Source organism: Cheilinus undulatus, linkage group 16 (assembly GCF_018320785.1).
Source record: "Cheilinus undulatus linkage group 16, ASM1832078v1, whole genome shotgun sequence".
Lineage (NCBI taxonomy): Eukaryota > Metazoa > Chordata > Actinopteri > Labriformes > Labridae > Cheilinus > Cheilinus undulatus.
Genome location: NC_054880.1, coordinates 35,800,375 through 35,819,325, shown reverse-complemented (window position 1 = coordinate 35,819,325; position 18,951 = coordinate 35,800,375). Strand labels below are relative to the sequence as shown.

The 18,951-nt window shown below is 40.0% G+C and overlaps 1 protein-coding gene and 1 long non-coding RNA gene across 4 annotated transcripts in view; one reads left to right on the top strand and one right to left on the bottom strand.

Moving 5' to 3' along the window:
- Positions 1 to 2,144, top strand: part of sla1a (Src like adaptor 1a) — an 11,788-nt gene extending 9,644 nt beyond the window's left edge. For both annotated transcript variants that reach the window (XM_041808243.1, XM_041808244.1), the window contains one exon: positions 210 to 2,144. In XM_041808243.1, coding sequence (XP_041664177.1) covers positions 210 to 408 — 199 coding nt within the window. In that variant the 3' untranslated portion in view covers positions 409 to 2,144. The remainder of the gene's footprint in view (positions 1 to 209) is intronic.
- Positions 1 to 18,951, bottom strand: part of LOC121523380 — a 20,405-nt gene extending 1,454 nt beyond the window's left edge. Inside the window, exons 1-3 of one of the 2 annotated variants that reach the window (XR_005993049.1) lie at positions 18,874 to 18,951; positions 12,084 to 12,213; positions 5,104 to 5,280 (exon numbers count right to left, since the gene is read on the bottom strand). This is a non-coding gene — a long non-coding RNA (uncharacterized LOC121523380). The remainder of the gene's footprint in view (positions 1 to 5,103; positions 5,281 to 12,083; positions 12,214 to 18,873) is intronic. The other variant, XR_005993050.1, reaches the window with a different exon arrangement.

Genomic DNA, 18,951 nt, shown 5'->3' with positions numbered 1-18,951 from the left:
CTGTGGGCTAATCATATGGAGTCATAGAGACTTGAATTTATGATGCACCACATCTATAAAGATGTGATTTCTAAAAAACTTTTTTTTTACATATTGTAGTCTTCCTGTTTTTTAATCCTAAAATGAAGACACACTAAAGTGGATCTGTGATGGAAATATAGAAGTATACCATAATAATATCATCATCTATTTTTCTCCTTCCTCAACAGGAATCAGCTGGTCAGCACAGACAGCTGCAGCGACAACATGGTGAGCTACGGAGTCAGGAACAGCATTGCTGCTTACCTGTCTTTCTCTGGAAGTCAGAACCCCACACAGACGAAATCAGACAACAGGAAGAAAAAAAGCAAATCTGTTTACGCAATCCCTGACAACAGCCCTATGGACATTGACTGTGATGATTTCTAGGGGTCACACGGGGGTTTAAAGGACTGGAATATCTTCAAGTGGAGTGTCCTTCACTGGAATCAAGCATGTTTCTAATGTCAGCAGTGGGCTGCAGAAACAGACATTTGGTTTCCAGCATTCCAAACACCTGAGAGTGTTACAGCCAACATGAGCACTTAGATTTCCTTTAACAGTAATGCAGAGTGCATCATCACTTATGCAATGACTCTGCAAACAGGAAGGTGCTCTATGCAGCTGAACTGTATGACGGTGCAATTGACCTGTGTTTTCTTTAAGTAAGCCAGAACATGTTATAGCAGGGCATTATGGTTGTGAAATGGGACCCTACTGCTATGGGGATTGTGGGTAATATTATTAAGCTTTAGGAGCTTTCAAACTAGATTCCATTGTTCTTAATAAATACTATACAGTAAATTGTGATAATTTGACATCTGCATGACTATGCATTGACTAATGTTACCGAGGGCAACTTTGCTTTTTCTTTAGCCTAAGCTAAGTATGCTACATTAGCAAATTTACTAACCCAGCGGAGATGGAGCAAATTAGCATCAAGTTAAACTACGGCTTGCATCCTAACACAAAATCAAACAATTCACTCTTCAAGCTCTTTCTAGCTTAGCAGGAATTCAGGACTTAAATTCAAAGCTACTAAATGCTACATTATTTTACTAGCTTGTTGTGCAGTCAGCCACAAAGCTTTAGTAAGGAACGGCAGGTTTAGCTTAGCTTTCTCGTAAAGAGTGGCTGTTTTTGAACATGACTAAGAGAGTGAACCAAAATGATAAAGTTGTGGACAAGGCACCAAACAAAATAATTAAAGATGATGTAAAAAGCCAAAGGAAATGTAAAGTAGAGTGACTGGATCTGTGGATTTGAAAAATGTGTTCTCTGTGTTTGATATTATGGTCTTTTGGGACATACTAAAAACAAAAAAACTGTGGTTCTCAAAGTCAAAGTCAAAGTGTCTTTATTCGTCTCCCTTGGGAGAAATCTGTCTAGGGCAGAGGGGTCTGCTGCATAGAAAACACATTCAGCACATTCGGCACATTCCACTCATGCATCCAGAATTGGTAAAAGAAACAACCAATTACATAATAAATAAAAATACATAATCAACAGGATCAGATAAAAAGTGCATACCAGCATCTCAGTGCAAATTCAGCATCACATGACCTCAGAGTCTTTTCTGTCCATCCTGAGCAATCTGCTCATTTATGAGCCTCACTGACAGTGGGATGAACGAGTGTTTGTATCTGTTATGTTTACATAGAGGAACTCTGTACCTCCTTCCTGAGTTAAGTAAAACATATTCAGAGTACAGTACATGATAGAATATTGTCTGCAAGTCTGAGGGTTGTTTGTTCAAACAGGTCTTGGGGAGTTACAGGTGCTGCCATACCAATGATTTTTCCTGCCGTTTTTGTCAGATTTAGTATTTGAGTTTTTGATTTAACAGTTAAGTTAACCAGCTGGTAATGCCGTATCATAACACAGACTAAATAGTTGCTCTGTAGAAAATCAACATAATATTCTTACACACACCAAACACTCTTCCAAATACAGTGGAAAAAGGTTTCCCTGTCTTCCCTGCATCCATTACATAGTTCTGTAACACAAGGATTATAGTAATCTAGTTGTCTCACAGTTAGTGAAATGGGGATCACCTGAGTGCAGTGAATGTGTCTTAAGAGATGGTAGTATAAAGACACCTGTGTCTGGAAGGTCCAGTCACTGGTTCATCAGTATTCCTGGCTACCATTACACCATGAAGACAAAAGAACACTCAAACATCTCAGAGAAAAAGGTTTTTTAAAAGTATAAGTCAGGGGATGGAGACAAAAGATTCCAAGGCATTGAACATCCCCCAGAGTTCAGTTAAATCCATCATCAAGAAATGGAAGGAATAGGGCACATGTGTAAATCAGCCTGGATCAGCCCGTCCTCACAAACTGAGTGAGCGTGCAAGAAGGAGAATGGCCCTTTTTGGCCATCAGACAAGATGCCAACCACTGAACATCATCACAAACACACCATCTCTACTATGAAGCACAGTGGTGGCAGCATCATGCTGTGGGGATGCTTTTCGGCAGTCGGCCCTGGAAGGCTTGCAAAGATAGAGGGTCAGATGAATGCAGCAAAATATAGGAAAATCCTAGAGACCTATCTTATCCAGTCAGCATGAGAACTACGGTTTGGGGGTGATGTAATTTCCCAGAAAGACAGTGAGCTGAAGCATACAGCCAAAGCTACACAGAAATGGTTTAAAGACAACAAGGAGAATCTTCTGGAGCGGACGAGTCAAAGCTCAGGCCCCCAATCCAAGGGGGTGAATAGTTATGTAGTCACTTTTTTATATAACAATTGTATTCAATTGACATCAGTTTGTAGAAATCTGTTTACTTTGACATTAAAGAGGGGTTTTTTTTTGCGTTTTTTGTCAAAAAGCCAAATTATATTGACCAATGATTGATTTATCAAATCAATAAAAGGGTAAAACATTCAAGGGAATACTAGTGATTACTTTTACAGGGACTGCATAAAATTTCATTAAGTAACTGTACTGAAGAAGTTTCAGATGCGTGTTAGCATTGTTAGCGTGCTTTATTGCATGCATGTTCCATTCTTCAATTGTTATGTTTCCTTTAAGCTGTTGATGCATTCAGTTTCTTTCACAGAGATTCTGTAATCTACAAGTTATGCAATTCAGGATTTTTAATTAAAAATATTCTAATAAACAGAGAGATGGGATGGTCTAGGATTGATTTGAGTTCTATTTTTCAATGTACTCAAAGAGAAAAACCAGCGCAAAATATCACAGAAGGATCAAGTTTCACAACAGATATCACAAGATTGCTTCTTGGTTGACTGGACTTTTGACTGACTAGCTTCTGTAGTTAAGTGAAAATAAGGCATTGCGGGTCGAGTGTTTTGAGGAAGTGGAAGAAATCAGGGAAATTTTACTCTTTGGGTCACGGATGATTCACAATGTTCAAAAACAAGATATGTGGTTTATATGCTCACCATGTTCTTTTATGCATAACGTTCATGAAAAAGCATTTGAATGGATGTTTTTAGATTCTATGTAACTGAATCAATAGTCATGTTCAGTCTTAGTGATCAGCCTAGCTGTAACTTTAAGCTTTTGGGAACATTTTGTGTTTACTGAACTGAACCCATGATTAGAAGCATCCCTGACTCCAATGGCTAAAGTTCTGTTGGTTCCTTAATTCAAATTTCCTAGCAAACATCCGGCCAACCTGTTATTTATTGAACTTCCTCTATTGAGCTGTGGCCAGACTCTCCAGTGTGATGTCCTCACTAATTCCACGTGTTTACCATATGGCAGGCTGTTGATTAAAAAAACACCATATTGTTAATAAAAGCATGCAAACTAACATTCATTTGGTCTGTTACGGAAAAACATGAAACCAAACTTCCCACAAACATTTTTATGTTTTTGCTTGAGCAATTTCCTCTTCTCTCTGCAAGAAATGACAGAAACATTTTTAACCACTACCCCTATGGGCAGATTCTGTGTGAAAACATCAACTTAGGCCTAAATAAAGAGAGTGGCATGTAAGGTCATCTCCTGCTCCCTCTTATGTGTCTGACTCAGAGAGTAATACATGATAAATATGTCCAAGAATGTGAGCAGAGGTGACGCTGAGTCTGTCAGTCTAAGCTAAGTACAAATGTTAAGAGTGTGATGTTTAAGATGAACCATAGTTCTCTTGCAGACTGAATAACATTGTCTCCAGGATATTCCTTTATTTTGCTGTATTCATTTTATCCTCTACCTTAAACAATCCTTCCAGGGCCAACTGCTGAGAAGCATCCCAACACCATGATGCTGCCACCACCATGCTTCACAGTGGAGATGGTGTGTTTGTGGTGATTTGCTGTATTTGATGTCTGCCAAACATAGCATCTTGTCTGATCATCAGACCAAAGATCTTACTTTCACTTGACCACGGAGTCTCCCACATGCTTTTAGTGAACTCTAGTCCAGTTTTGATCTGAGTTTTCTTTAACAGTGGCTTCCTCTTTGCCACTCTCCATAAAGCTTTGACTGGTGAAGAACCAGGCCAACAGTTGTTGTCTGTAGAGTCTCTTCAATCTCAGCTGAAGCTTGTAACTCCTTCAGAGTAGTCATAGGTGTCTTGGTGGCCTCTCTCACTAGTTTTCTTTTTGCACACTCAGTTTGTGAGGACTGGCTGATCTAGGAAGATTTACACATGTGCCATATTCCTTTGATTTTTCATGATGGATTTAACTGAACTCTGGAGGATGTTCAATGCACTAAAATTTTTTGAATCCATCCCCTGACTTACTTTGTAGTAGTCTGTTCTCACTTTGACATTAAAGAGGGTTTTTTTTGTAAAAAATAAGCCAAATTATACTGACCAGGATTGATTTATAAAATCAATAAAAAGACAAAACATACAAGGGGTTGAATACAGGCAATGTATTTTCTATTAAATTTATGAGCCAATTGTCTGTGTGCAGATGACTTAAAAAGACTAGGTCAGCACCTTATTCTCAGTAGAAAAACAGGATCAAATGCTTGTGTATCCTGTTGTTAAAGTCTCATAAAACAGCTGATTGTAACTTCTAAGGGAAGAAGTCAAGCAGTGTGTGTATTTGTGTGTTTGTGTGTGTAGTGTTGGGTGGAACAATCAATGCAGGCTCACACACATCTGGTAGCCCCGTGCTGCACCATGTTGAGACTGCTGTCCAGTCAGCATTAGTCATCCTCGTGTCAGGCTGCCTCACCAGACGATATGGAACAGTCTAGGGAAGGAACCAATGGAGGATCGTGCTCTGAGAGAGTTTGCTGCTGATTCATGATCTTTGGTCAGATGGGAGTTACATCTGGGGTGAAGCAAAGGGTGCAGTTTAAAAGTTCATACTCTATATGGAAAAAAATATTTAGCCACCTTACCATTACACTAACAGGGACTGTGATGACACTGTATTCAAATACATGTACTTTCATATGGAGATGCCTCTTCCCCCCGCTTTTTTGCAGCAATAACAGCCTCCAAACTTCTTGGAAGGCTTTCCACAAGATTTTGGAGAGTCTCTGTTAGAATTTGTGCCCATTCATTCCATAGTGGATTTATGAGGTCAGGCACTGATGCTAAATGAGAAGGCCTTGCTCTGTTCCAGTTCGTCCCAAAGGTGCTCGATGGGGTTGAGGTCAGGGCTCTGTGCAGGCCAGTCAAGTTCTTCCATTCTGAACTCATCAAGTCATGTCTTTATAGTCCTTGCTTTGTGCACTGGGGCACAGTCATGTTGAAACAGAAAAAAGGTCTGCCCCAAACTGTTGCCACAAAGTTGGAAACATGACATTTTCCAAAAGGTCTTGGTATGCTGAAGCATTCATATTGGCTTTCACTGTGTTAATTCCAGTGTTAATTTCGTCAGCTAAAACTATGACTCAAGTCGTTTGTCGACCAACTTTTTTCCATGGGAAAGAATCAACTTAGGCTGGCTAAAAATAGATCTTTGGAGACTAAAACTGACTAAAAGTACATTTAGTTTTCATCAAGACGACACTAACTAGATTGAAATGCAATTTAATTTTCATCTGACATTTAAAACCTGTCAAATCAGTCCAAATACAGTGCATCTGTATCTCTTCTGCCTCTCAGTTGTAGAAAGCAGAGACCCCAGGTTTGGCAGGGTGCAGAGAACACACTACCATGATTTGGTATCAGATTCAGGCAAGAGAATAAATGCTTTGACTAACAATTAAAGTCGTTTTCACACCTGATAGTCCGGGGGACTATGCAACATTGTTGCACTTTCCTTTGGTTTGGTTCGCATTCACACTGCTCTTAGTCAAACAACCAAACCGTCTGAACACCTACAACCTCTGCCCATTAGGGGCACTCTCATCACAAACAGCAACCAAGAAGAAAAGAAGGCGTTGAAGAAGACCAAACCAGAAATCCATCTCCTTCCACTGGTCGTTTTTTTCCCAGAAACAATGAGAAAACACTGAATTTACGCTGTCTTGGGCTTTCTGCTTTTGCATTGGGGCATTACGAGCAGCCAGCGAGGCAGTGAGCTGTCCAGCATGTCTATCATTAGTATATCATTACGCTTATGCCATTTCCCACCTTTGGTTCACAAGTTGGTCCGCTTTTCCTTCACACCTCAAACGAACCGCACCAGGGTTTGTTTGGAAGTGGACGGAGACCCCCTGTTTTCAATCGGACCAGAATCTACTTGTTTGGTCTGCACCAGAGTTCGTGTGAGTTTTCACACCACTCCAAATGAACCGGACTATCCGGGAAAATGGACCAGAGTTCGTTTAAAGCAGACCAAACAGCTCTGGTGTGAATGCGCCCTAAGACTAAAAATGTAGACTTTTTATGGACAAAAAGTGGACTAAAATATTTTAAAGTTTTCGTCAACTCAAACTAGACTAACACACTGGTGATAACTAAATAGAACAAATACGTTCTGTTTCACCAGTGCAAACCTTGTGTTTTCCAAACATTTTTCAATTAGTTTTGGTTGATCTTTGGGGACACGTGCTCCTTCAGCACTTTCCATGGTGTTGAAATGAGCACAGAACAAAAATCCCGTTGTACCAAGAGTATGTGGGTGGTGCTGATTATTCAAGAAATGATAAAAGGCACAAAATTACAAATCAGATTCTCTAGGCTCTAATTTGCAAATAGGAACACAGCAGTATAGTATAAGAACAACTGAGCTTCCCATTCTGAGTGTGATATGAGAGTAAAATGACAGTTCTCTCAATGAAAGTTCTCTCAAACATCATTAATATATTCAAAATAAACTTAAATCTCCCTCTGACTGATCCATCCGTCAAGATACACATCAGTGGCCTGCTCCCAAAAGACATGCAAGCATTTACCGTAATACTGATGTAGATGAGAAAGGCAATACTGTGTTGGCCTGCCAATCATCACACATGTGTGTCTCCATGTTGAAAACAAAGGGCCTCAGAGGGACGAAGAGTGGAGGAATAAAAGCTCAAACTAAAAGAAAAAACAGACACTCCTGTGCAGGCATGTTGTCTTATGAGAAACTCCCAGGTCTGAGACGACTTAATGAAAAGACAAAGGGATCGTGGTCTGAGTCCCTAGTTCTCCATTCAAATTTTGTTTGATGTTTCAGTCGATGTGTGCACCAAGGAAAACACTCAAACAAAGCACTTCGGCCTTTTTTTCCATGAATGAAAACAAGAAGAGGAAGAAGAGTCTGTAGAAACGGGATCAAGGCACGAGAGAAAAAGGAGGATAAGTGACGGAAATTAATAGATGGAGGGAGATTCCTCTTCCTCCAGAGTGTTTTCTGTTTATCAGGTTCTTCTAATCTCGCTACATCCTCCCCTCTCTCCCCAGAGGTTTCAGCTGTCCAAACCACTGACTTCACCACTTCTGGGCTGGTGAGGCTAAAAAAAAATCCAGACAAATATTAACTTTCCCCATCCAAAAATATATTTCCCTCTTTCTTCTTTTGTTAATCAAAACAGGTAATTTTCCTCTTAATGCTGATGGCTTCAAAAAGGAAACTGAAGGTGGTTTTCTCACTTTACAGGTTTTTGGAGCAGCTACATGTAACCTGAGTTGTGTTTTGCTCTCAGGAAATACATGTACAGTTTGAGTGCATTTCCTGTCAGAAAGCTCTCACAGTAAGCTGTTGTTCTTCTAGGCTTAATTTGAAGCATGAAGTCTTGTTTCCACTCTAACTAAAACTGAAACCACATCCTTAGCTAAAGCCCCATGAATGGACACCAACATGGCTGCTGCAAGGTGATCCAGAAGCAATTTCACTGAGAAAAGAAATCATCCGCTCCAGTCAAAATTACAGTGATGCTAAAATGACCCTGGGAGGAAACTTAATGAATGCACTTAAACAAAGTGAGACTAAATCTGTGAAATAACCGCCTTAAAGAGCACGGCCTCAGAACAGTCACATGAGAACATGTCAGTGGATGTTGTTGAACCAACAGCCTCTGCCAAAACACACAACCATGTCCATGGCTGTCCAGGGAACGATGGAAAAACAAACAAAAACCAAAACTCTCTGAAAATAGGCTCCAAATGTGCTCATCTTTGCCAGGAGAATGGCGTGTTCTGATGTGACCTGCCAGGAATCTGTACTCTCATTCCTTAAGCCAGCTCTTCCTTGTCCTTTTTGAATGTTTTTGTTGAATATGAAGAAAGAGGGCAAATGAAAAATGGGTGGAATAATAAAGTTTGAATTGCCTCAAAGATGTAGCATTATAGAAGGAAGGGGTGCAATGGTTCTCAGAGGTCATGGTTTGGTTTGTACCTAGGTTTTCAGGCCATGGTTTAGTACAGGTTCAGTTCAACAGAAAAAACAAGAAGTCCTGGATGCATATTTAAGGTATTTCTCATATTTTATTTCAAACTGGCAGTAGTGATTGTTCATTTTTGTTCTACCTATTGTTTTTTTAAACTACCTGTGATAGTTTTGGGAACACTCTTCCAAATGATATTATTACATGCACAAATTATAACATGTTTACACGCCTGACCAAGAAGTGGTTACTTTCACTACAAACCTGTACACACTGATAAGCTGTGTCCGTGTGTGTGAGGGTGTGTGTGGGTGTGTGTGTGTGTGTGAGGGTGTGAGGGTGTGTGCGTGGCTGTGTGCATGTGGTAATGTGTAGGTGTGTGTGAGGGACAGTGTGGCCCCTTTTTAAATAACATTGTAAGACTGATTGTTTTATGAAACTGAACTGTTCAATCAGTATAAATGCTTCTTTATTTGTGTAAATGTGACATCAACCTGTCCAGGGACTGCAGGTGGAAACTAACATTTTTGCTAAAACCTGGCACATAACATATTATCATTGTATGTGATTAATGGTTTTTTTTTGTGCATTGTCCCTGATCAAATAAATTAAATTAAATTAAAATTAAAGTTTCCAGCATCAGCCAGGATATTAGTTTGGTGAAGCAACAATATTGATGTTTTTTCATCAACAGTCATTACTTGTTTAGTTTTTGTGATTGTAAACCTTTTCATGTTTGGATTGAGGTGGCTAAACAAAGTCAGAATTTTGGTGTGAGACTGCAGAAATCAAACAAAAATATAAACTTAAAATGCAGCAAAATGCCTGTGAATTTACAGCGCCCCCTGTAGGAAGCACAGCAGATGTTTGTATGTCACAGGACAAACTGGCTGATAAAAGTGCTTTGAAATGAGCAGCAGGTTAAGTCATTTATGGACGGATTCTCTCTTATTAAATAGACTATGACTTGAACACTATAAGCCTTGATTAATTTATCAAACCTAATGAAATAATGCTGCTTGTTAAAATAGAGAGGCTGGTAAAAAATGTTTATGGCCGGTAGATTTTTGGATCTGCCAGCCACGGTGGCATGTAGATGAAAAAGTTTAATTACAACCCTAAACAATCATAAACTTCTAATCTTTATCACTTTTTGTTCAAGCTTATTTCACAATGAAAGATACTTAAAAACTGAAACAAAGTTAACCTTGCCAAGCTTATGGATTTCCCACAATCCATCTCTGTCATGAGGCAAATCCATCTTTAAAAGCTCCAGTCCACAACTTTTGTGTCAAACCCAATGCTGTTCGGACCAATCAGGGTCATTTAAGGAGAACAAGGCGGTAGCTATGGGCAGGGTTTAGTTGAACTAGCCGTTTGCAGTGGCGGCCACCACTGAGGTGGTTAGCGTGGATGTAGCTACAGTGGAAGTTTTAACAGAACCAGATCATATTTCTGTATGAAATTAATAGTAAAAACAACACTAAAAGCTTTTCATGATGGAAAGATGTTTTGGCTCTGCTCTCAACCTGCTTTAGTAATGAGTTTGCGAAAGTTACAGGGTGGTGGTAAGTTGTATTGCGAGTGGTTGTATACAATGACTACATTGGACCACATTCCTTTATTTAGAAAAGGGCATAGAGCAACACTGAAAGCTTTTCATGACAGAAAGATGTTGTTGCTCTCCTGCTTCTGCATGGGTTTGCGATTGTTACGGGTGTGGGTTGCTGGTGTATCCAGTGGCTGCTGCTGCGGTAGCTGCTAGTTCGGATGTAGGCAGTTTAATCTGAACTGGACTACTTTTCTTTTAGAACAAGAACTAAGAGTCACACTGAAAGCTTGTCTTGGCAGAGAAGATGTTTTTGCATGTCTTCTTGGTATGGATTTTATTCACCATGAAGTTCTGCTGTTCACAACTGCAGCCTCAGTATCCTGTCAGCTCAGGAGTTAGCATGCTTCAACCTTGTTTCACAACCTCCCAAGAATCTTTTTAAAAGTCCCGCCCTTCCCAAACACTTTCTATGTGAGCTTTCCCAGATGAATGTGAAATATATCCATGTAATAGATATATGAAACAGCCCATCTGGAGTGTCAGGTTTAAACATAGCCACATTAGCCTGATATAAATCACTCATTACTTTCTCTTTTCTTTTCTCTTTTCATTCATTAAAATCTGATATACTGCCCAGCACTACATCATAGTCTAACTCTTGGCAACATGCTGGTATAACATCCAGCCCTACCTCAAGGTCTATGTCTTGGTTAGATCATGTTTTCTCTACAAAGATCAGAGTGTCTGACTTGTTTTAGCTCAGTCTGTTTCTTCTCTCATCCAGGATGTGAGAAGCAGCCCCGTCTCCAGCACTGGTGGCAGGCATGCCAACCAGGTGCATGCCCTGTTGCTTGCTTTGTTTAAAGCTGTTTAGAGCCGTCGATCACGGCCTTTTTTATGGCATGAAACTATGTGTTAAAAGAAACTTGTTAGAAATAGAGATGTTTTGAATACAAGCCATTCTGAGAAAATGGGGTTTAAGAAAAATGTATTAGACATGTGTTTTGATTTTATTGTTTGACCTATGTCCCATCTGTTAACATGGAGAAGGCAGGGTTTATGTCTAAGAACACAGAGAGATAGCAGGGTTAGCTCTAAATCTTTTGACTTCCCTAGAGGCAGGGTGTTGTCCTGACAATTCTTTTATACTCCATGGTTTTCCATCACGTTACACTTGAATGAGAAGGTTTATGTATTAACTTAAACTCAGCTTGTCACAGCTTTTTTATTAGCAGGTCTGAAGTGATCTTATTTTAGGTTTTCTGGGTATTTTCCACCGAGGGAGCTAACACCAAAACAATCCAGGAACATTTTAACACCTATATAAAATGCCAAGAAGCTTGTTTAATGGGCAAAAACCTGAGAGAACATTTTTAAAGTAAGCAGCCAGCCAGGCAAAGGCATAAATGAGTTATTCCAGGAAGTTACTCAGAGAAACAAGAACAACCTGGCTCTGCAGTCATGAAACAACCAGCCATGTTAGCACTCAGAGCATCCTGCTGAAAGAACACAAAGAGAAGAGATCCTCTGTGAGAACACTTTGTTTTCCATGAGGACAGCTCCAAGCACTCTGCCACGTGGCTTCTCAAAAATAATTAACACAATCCCCACACAGGCACTTTGTAATTAGAAATTCAAATGTTGGTAAACCTAAACAAGCCCAGTTGGTGACTTAACATGTATGTGTAGACCCCTTTCAGACTCTCATTAAAACATCTTGTAAAGTTTTACTGCTTTGGCAAGAGAAAGCATGTGGTAAGAATGCAAAGCTGGAACCTTTTAATTCTGTAAATAGTTCCTCGTGTGGGTTCAGTGTCGTACCTGGCACTGTACACGCTCTTTCCATCGCCCTCAGCTGCTGTTGAAGTGGTCCATCTCTGAACGATGACATGGAAGATGAAAGATGTGGACAAATTAGTGTCAGGGATGAGCCTGATGAACTTAGTAGTCGCTGAAATGAGGCAGAAACAAAGAGGAGATGAAGGCAGATGAGAATAAGGTTACAGTGAAGGCAGAAGATGGATGTCTCACTGAGACAGAATAATACAAGCAGTATAGGCAATAACAAAGTTATTTAAATATTTATTGTAAAGATGGACAGATCTACAAAGGTGTATTTGTCGTATTACTAGTCAAAATATCTAACTAGACTTATTTTAAGCCACAATAAGATTAAAATCTTATTTCTACATGTGAAAGGAGAGAATACGGGCTACAGTGTAAGGAAAGAAAATCAGCAAATGAAACATAGAATCTTATTTGTTGATTAACTTAAACTGACAAACCTAAATTGGTACATTTGATGGCTCACAGACACACTGTATGGACAGGAGTATTGGGCCAGACCTGTCATGACTGAATTCAGTTGTTTTAATCAGACCTGTTGCCACAGGTGTATAAAATCAAGCACCTAGCCATGAAGCCATGGGTCGTTCTGAAGAGCTCAGTGACTTCAAGCGTGGTACTGCGATGAATGCCACTTTTGCTATAAGAAAGTCGGTGAAATTTCATCCCTGCTGGATATTCCAGTCAACTGTAAGTGATGTCATTAGAAAGTAGAAGCGTTGAGGAACAACAGCAACTCAACCACGAAGCAGAAGACCCTTGGGGAAGGTGTGCGATGGGGACGGCACTGGAACAGTGATTGTGAGCCAGGCCTTCTTGTCCAACATCAGTGCCTGACCTCACAGAGGTTCTGCAGAGTGAATGGGCACAAAGAAATACTCCAGAATCTTGAGGAGCCTTCTAAAAAGAGTGGAGACTGTCACAGCTTCAAAAGGGGGACAACTCCCTAAAATACCTGGATTTGAATACAACCTTATCACAGTCCCTGCTGGTGTGATGCTCAGCTGTCCAAATACTTTTGTCCATGTAGTATATTACCTTCATAACAGCAATTCATGCTGTATTTTTTGTTTGAAATCCTGTCTAAGATCTTGACTTGTCAGATGAATGTGGCTCAAAATAAGAGTAAAATGATATTTCTGAAATTAGGCAAATAAACTTGCTTAAATTTGTGTTTTTCTGTGTACTGAGTACAAAATTGAAGATCAGCGTCTTCCAGCAAACCATGCTGATAAAACAAACAACTGTAGAGCACTTCCTAATGTTTTCACACCTCAGATGTCAAAGTCATTCTCGCCACTTCCTTTAATAACTTCAAGGAACTTAAATTGCTTTCTTTTTTCAATGTTTTCAGACAACACAGTTTTAAAAGCATTTTGGCTCTGGGATGGGAGACGTCCCCTTCTGCTTCCAAGAAAAACTAACCCTTTTCTTTCATACAAGAGCTGAAGACACACAATTCATCTCCACTAAATCCTTTATAAAAAGCAGATGTCTACATCATTCGCTATGGTCATGCTCTCTGTCAGTCGTATCTTTAAAGGTGCAGTTTGACATTTTGATGGACAAGCAAAATACAAGGTTCAGGCAAAATAGGCTCAAAGACATCTGCTTACCAGGAACACAAGTGAAGCTAATTTAAATATTAACTAAGGTATTTTATGTTGGTATTTAAAGCTCCTGTGATGATTTCTGGGGTTGAGTTTATTTTGGCACCCCCTGTGGACAAAGAAGGATAGCTTGTTTCTTTTCTGATCTTGCAAAAATGCTATCCTTTCTTACTTTAAATGTCCAATAATCAATTTTTCATATGTAATTTTTATAGAGCTGCTTTGGCAGTATACCTTGGCTGACACTCATAAACTTGTTATATGAGAAAGATCAACTTTCTCCCTGATGGTTTTGTTGACTTTTGCAGCTCATAATTAGGCCTTGATATTAAGATAAAACTCCTCACAGAAGCTTTAATAAGTTACATACTTCTCAATGCATGGCCAACACTGTAGAGAAGGTGTGCACCACTTGTTGGAAACAGTCTTGAGACTAAGTATATTTTAAATCAAGTTACAGATCATAAATATGTGCGCCAGACGGAGAGGAGCAGCTCTGACGATTGATTGCAGCGTTGGTGGCTGATAACTGCAGATGAAGCTGATAATAGGGACCAGCCTAGCGGGGTGATACCACTCCTCTGCAGATGGGAGATTTATAGAGCAGATTCAAAGCGACAGTCAGGAGCTCAAACTTCATTTTCCATCCAAAACTTCTTTAGGAAAAGCTACATTTTTGATCAGTCGTCAGCGGGTTTTAGTGCACTTTCATTTCCAAATTCTTTTCCTGTGAGGACACTAAACAGGCTTTTCAAAACAAAAGCACAACCCTGACACACAGCACTCCCCTTCTGCTGAATTCCACTGTACATACCAGTGAATCAGGAAGGTTTAAATGTACATTTTGGCAGCGTATGAGTCGATCTACTGAATTACTAAAGCAGGTGTGTTCCTCTATGCTTTCCAGGAAAAAGACAGACTGCAGCTACTTCTTTCTAAACTTTCCTATACTTTTCTTTGAATGATGAGACTCAGAGGGCGAGCCTAAGTTGCATGCTTCCTAATAAAGTGCTGAAAAGTGTTACTGATAGCGTGTCTGCATGAACCACTTAGGAAAAAGAAATGCTCTCCCTTGGGATATGAATCCCCACATGCATCAAAACACAGATATTTGTCATCTTAAGACAAATCTGATTCTCTTATCAGGCTCTCCTCTGGCATGTGAGATCTGTTCCAATGTGGAGGAAAATACTTTTTTGGAGCCCAGCAGACTAACAGCAGACAGGAGGAGCAGAAGAGCGATGTGCTCGCTGCAGCAGTAGCTGACGTGGAGCTACACAGACTGAAAGGCCATGCAGCTGGAGACACTCGAGATGCCTGTCTGACAGCCAGCAAGTGAAGCTGGCTGCACTGAAGATCAGCAGATGAAGCAGCTTATATCCAGCACTAGTTTTCAAGTCAGGAATGTACACAGTTTGATAGATACAAATAGAGAAATGATAAACGCAGATGCATACATTTTTGCAAATTAATTCAAAGAAAATAATGAAATATCACAGTGACAATTTCAGGTGGCTCCCATTCTTTTGGTAATTGCTGAGATGTTTCTGCACCTTGACTGGAGTCCACCTGTGCTAAATTAAATTGATTGGACATGATTTGAAAAAGCACACCTTTCTCTGTAGAAGGCATGTTGTCACCCAAACTTAGCAATCAGGGCCTCAAGAAGAGAGGTGACCAAGAACTTGATGGTCACTCTGACTGAGCACCAGAGATCCTGTGAGGAGATGGGACAAAGTTCCAAAAGGACAACAGTCACTGCAGCCGTCCACCGAGCTGAGCTTTATGGCAGAGTGGCTGAATGTAAGCCTCTCTTTGGTGCAAAACACATGAAAGCCTGCTTGCAAAAAAGCACCTAAAGGACTCTCAGACTGTGAGAAACTTGTGGTAGATTGAAGATTATGACATGAACTCTACCACAGAAAAAGGAACTTATGAAATCAGGGAATGATTAAAAAAAAGGAAAATGTTTGACATCACAAGAGGACACCTGACTTGTCAAATGGCAAAAGAAACTGTTTAAAGTTACTTTGAGCTTGATGGAAATGTCTTCACTATTTTAAAATATTTTAAGAAATTGAGATTAACCATTTAACCCCCAAAATAACCAACAGCTCAAAAGATAAAAACGGTTTAACTCTCTCTATCTCAATGGTTGAACAAGATTTTTAGTTTTGCTGTAGAACTATTTTGTTAAAATCTCACAGGTAAATCTGCTGAATCACATTAAGGATGTTTGTTGTAGATGCACAATGCACGATCACGCATCTTCAGGATAATCTTTTGTGTCCACTGTTTCCACAAAGGTTTTGTGTTTCATCCCTGAATTAACTGCAGACCACGGCCCACCACAGACGAAGGAGTAATGGAAACTCTCGAAGATGGATCCTGACAGCAAAACTTTCCAAGTCCTGGTGGTGAACAGATACGTGGAAAACTCACTGTGCCCCCAAAAAGTCAGCGGCGTGGTTCTTTTCTTTTCTTCTCTCAAATAAAATGAAGTCATCATTTCTTAATCTGCCTCGTGCCGATACCAGTCCCTGGAAAATGTTTCCCCCGGCGTTGTCCACAAGTCGCACATGGAGCCAGAAATGTTCGGTATGTTGTTGGTCTGGGTCAGAGAGGGGCGACACGCCAGCTCTTTGGAGGGGAGCAGTCCCTCATTCCTGCATCCTCTCTCTCTCTCAGACATCTTAATTGCATAATCCAGGGGGATGCAGACTCGACATACTCACATCTATCTGACATATGTAAGAGTCATTAGAGCCAATGAGGGGAAATAAGAATACGTAATCTAATGTGTGGAAATATTAACCTTTACTCCTCTACATCGTCTTTTAAGTTAATTACATTCACAGCTTTAGCTGGGAATTTCTTCCAAAGTCAAATCCCCCCACCCTTATCCCCCCACCCAGCACTGAATATCATCTTGCAAATGCAACCTCATCAAATAAAACATGAAAATATTATTCAGGAGGTATTAGTTAAATATTGTGAGGAAACTTTTTGATGCTTTGGACTTGCATTCAATGAGCTTAGAGTTGTGGCCAACAACCATAGTAGACTATGTTAGCAGTAGCCTGACACCTAGTGGGCAATGTGTAAAAGTATTCTTAGATATTGGAACTAATTAATCTCTATTTACAATCTGCACACAGGAATCTCGCTTTTCAGCGTGTTCAGTGTCCTGGTTTCTATCAAACTCTGAGATGTGCTGAACAATCATGTATCAACAGGCTTGATAAAACAGACAATAAACAGGCAGAACTTTGTCCTGAAGATGACAGACCAGCTCCCACTGATGGCATTCATTTCTTTCTCACTGTAAAAAGATACACTATATGGAAAAAAGTACTTGGCCGCCTGACAATTACATCAATGAGACCAGAAGGTCTGGCTCGCAATCTCCATTCCAGATCATCCCAAAGGTGCTCAACGGGGTTGAGGTCAGGGCTCTGTGTGGGCCAGTCAAGTTCTTCAACAAAGAACTCATCAAACCATGTCTTTATAGTCCTTGCCTTGTGCACTGGGGCACAGTCATGTTGGAATAGAAAAAGGGCCTTCCACAAACTGTTGCCACACAGTTGGAAGCATAGCATTGTCCAAAATGTCGCTGCATGCTGAAGCATTAAGATTGGCCTTCATTGGAGATAAGGGTCCCAGCCCAAGCCCTGAAAAACAGCCCCGTACCATTATCACTCCTCCACCAAACTTCACAGTTGGCACAATGCAGTCAGCGAGAAAATATTTTCCCAGCATACCAGACTCACCCATCTAACTGTCAAACAGAGAAACAGGATTCGTTACACATTTCCACTTCTCCACAGTTCATTGTCGGTGCATTTTACACCAATCCATCCGATGTTTTGTATTTTACTTGGTACTGCTCGGCCATGGAAACCCATTCATAAAGCTCCAACACACCGTTTTAGTGTTATCATTAATTCCAGTGGAAGTTAAGAACTCTTCAGCTACAGAATCAGCAGAGCGTAGGCAACTATTACGCACCATGTGTCTCAGCAGTCGTTGATCCCGCTCTGTGGTTTTACATGCTCTTCCGCTTCATGGCAGAGTTGCTTTTGTTCCTAAACACTTATACTTTCTTATAATATAGTTTACAGTTGACTTTGGAATATCCAGCAGGGGTGAAATTTCACCACCCATCTTATTGCAAAAGTGGCATCCCTCACAGTACCACGCTTGAAGTCACTGAGCTCTTCAGAGCGACCCATTTAGGATCACAAATGTTAACAAATGGAGACCGCATGGCTAGTTGCTTGATTTCATACATCTGTGGTAATGGTTCTAATTGAAACACCTGAATTCAATAATGAACAGGTGTGAACAAATACTTTTGTCCATATAGTGTATAAAGTGTGGCTTTTTTTTGTATTTTGTTTTTATTTCGAACATGTTAACAACCAAAGTATAAAGCATTACATATTACAAGTTACATATTATCATTTAAACATTAAAATTTGAGCCACAAATCTACATCTATTGTCAGCTGTGAGACCTTTAATAAAGACGCATGCGCCTTTCCAAATCATGTCCAATCAATCTAACTGACCACAGGTGGTGGACTCCAGTCAAGGTGTAGAAACATCTCAGCGAAGAGAGCTGAATTTACAGTGTTGTAGCAAAGGCTCTGAATACCTACATTAATGTGATATTTCAGTTTTTAATTTTTCATAAATTTGCAACAGTTTCTTCTGTTTTCACTTTGTCATGATGAGGTACAACTGAGCGTCGATGAATGAGAAGAAAATATCAGGCTGCAACAACAAAACTGAGAAAACATGAAGGGAGTCTGAACACTGCAGTCTTTAGTCCTTAAGGCCTGGAAAAAATAGTTTAAAAATATTTGAAGGAACACTATTTTAGATAAACACTCCCCACTTTCTTTAAATTAACCCAATTTCGTCAAAACTTCTTGAAATGTTCATAAAGCACCAGATTAGCATGCACGTACAAAACCTGCTGAGATGATAGTAACCAATTTGTTTGTGGAGGTCTGTGATTAGCTGTTGCTAGCTAACTAGTTGTTAGCTAGAAAATATAGCTAACGAGCAACAATTCATTTATATATGTGATACATATCACGTCAGTGTGTAGTCTTTAAATAAAAATTTCTTAATACACTTCAGTGGTCTTACGTGTTGAATTCGCCTTATTTGGTCCCATTAGGAGCGACAGGAGCCTCCGGAATCATTTCATTCTTGAAACTGTCGGAC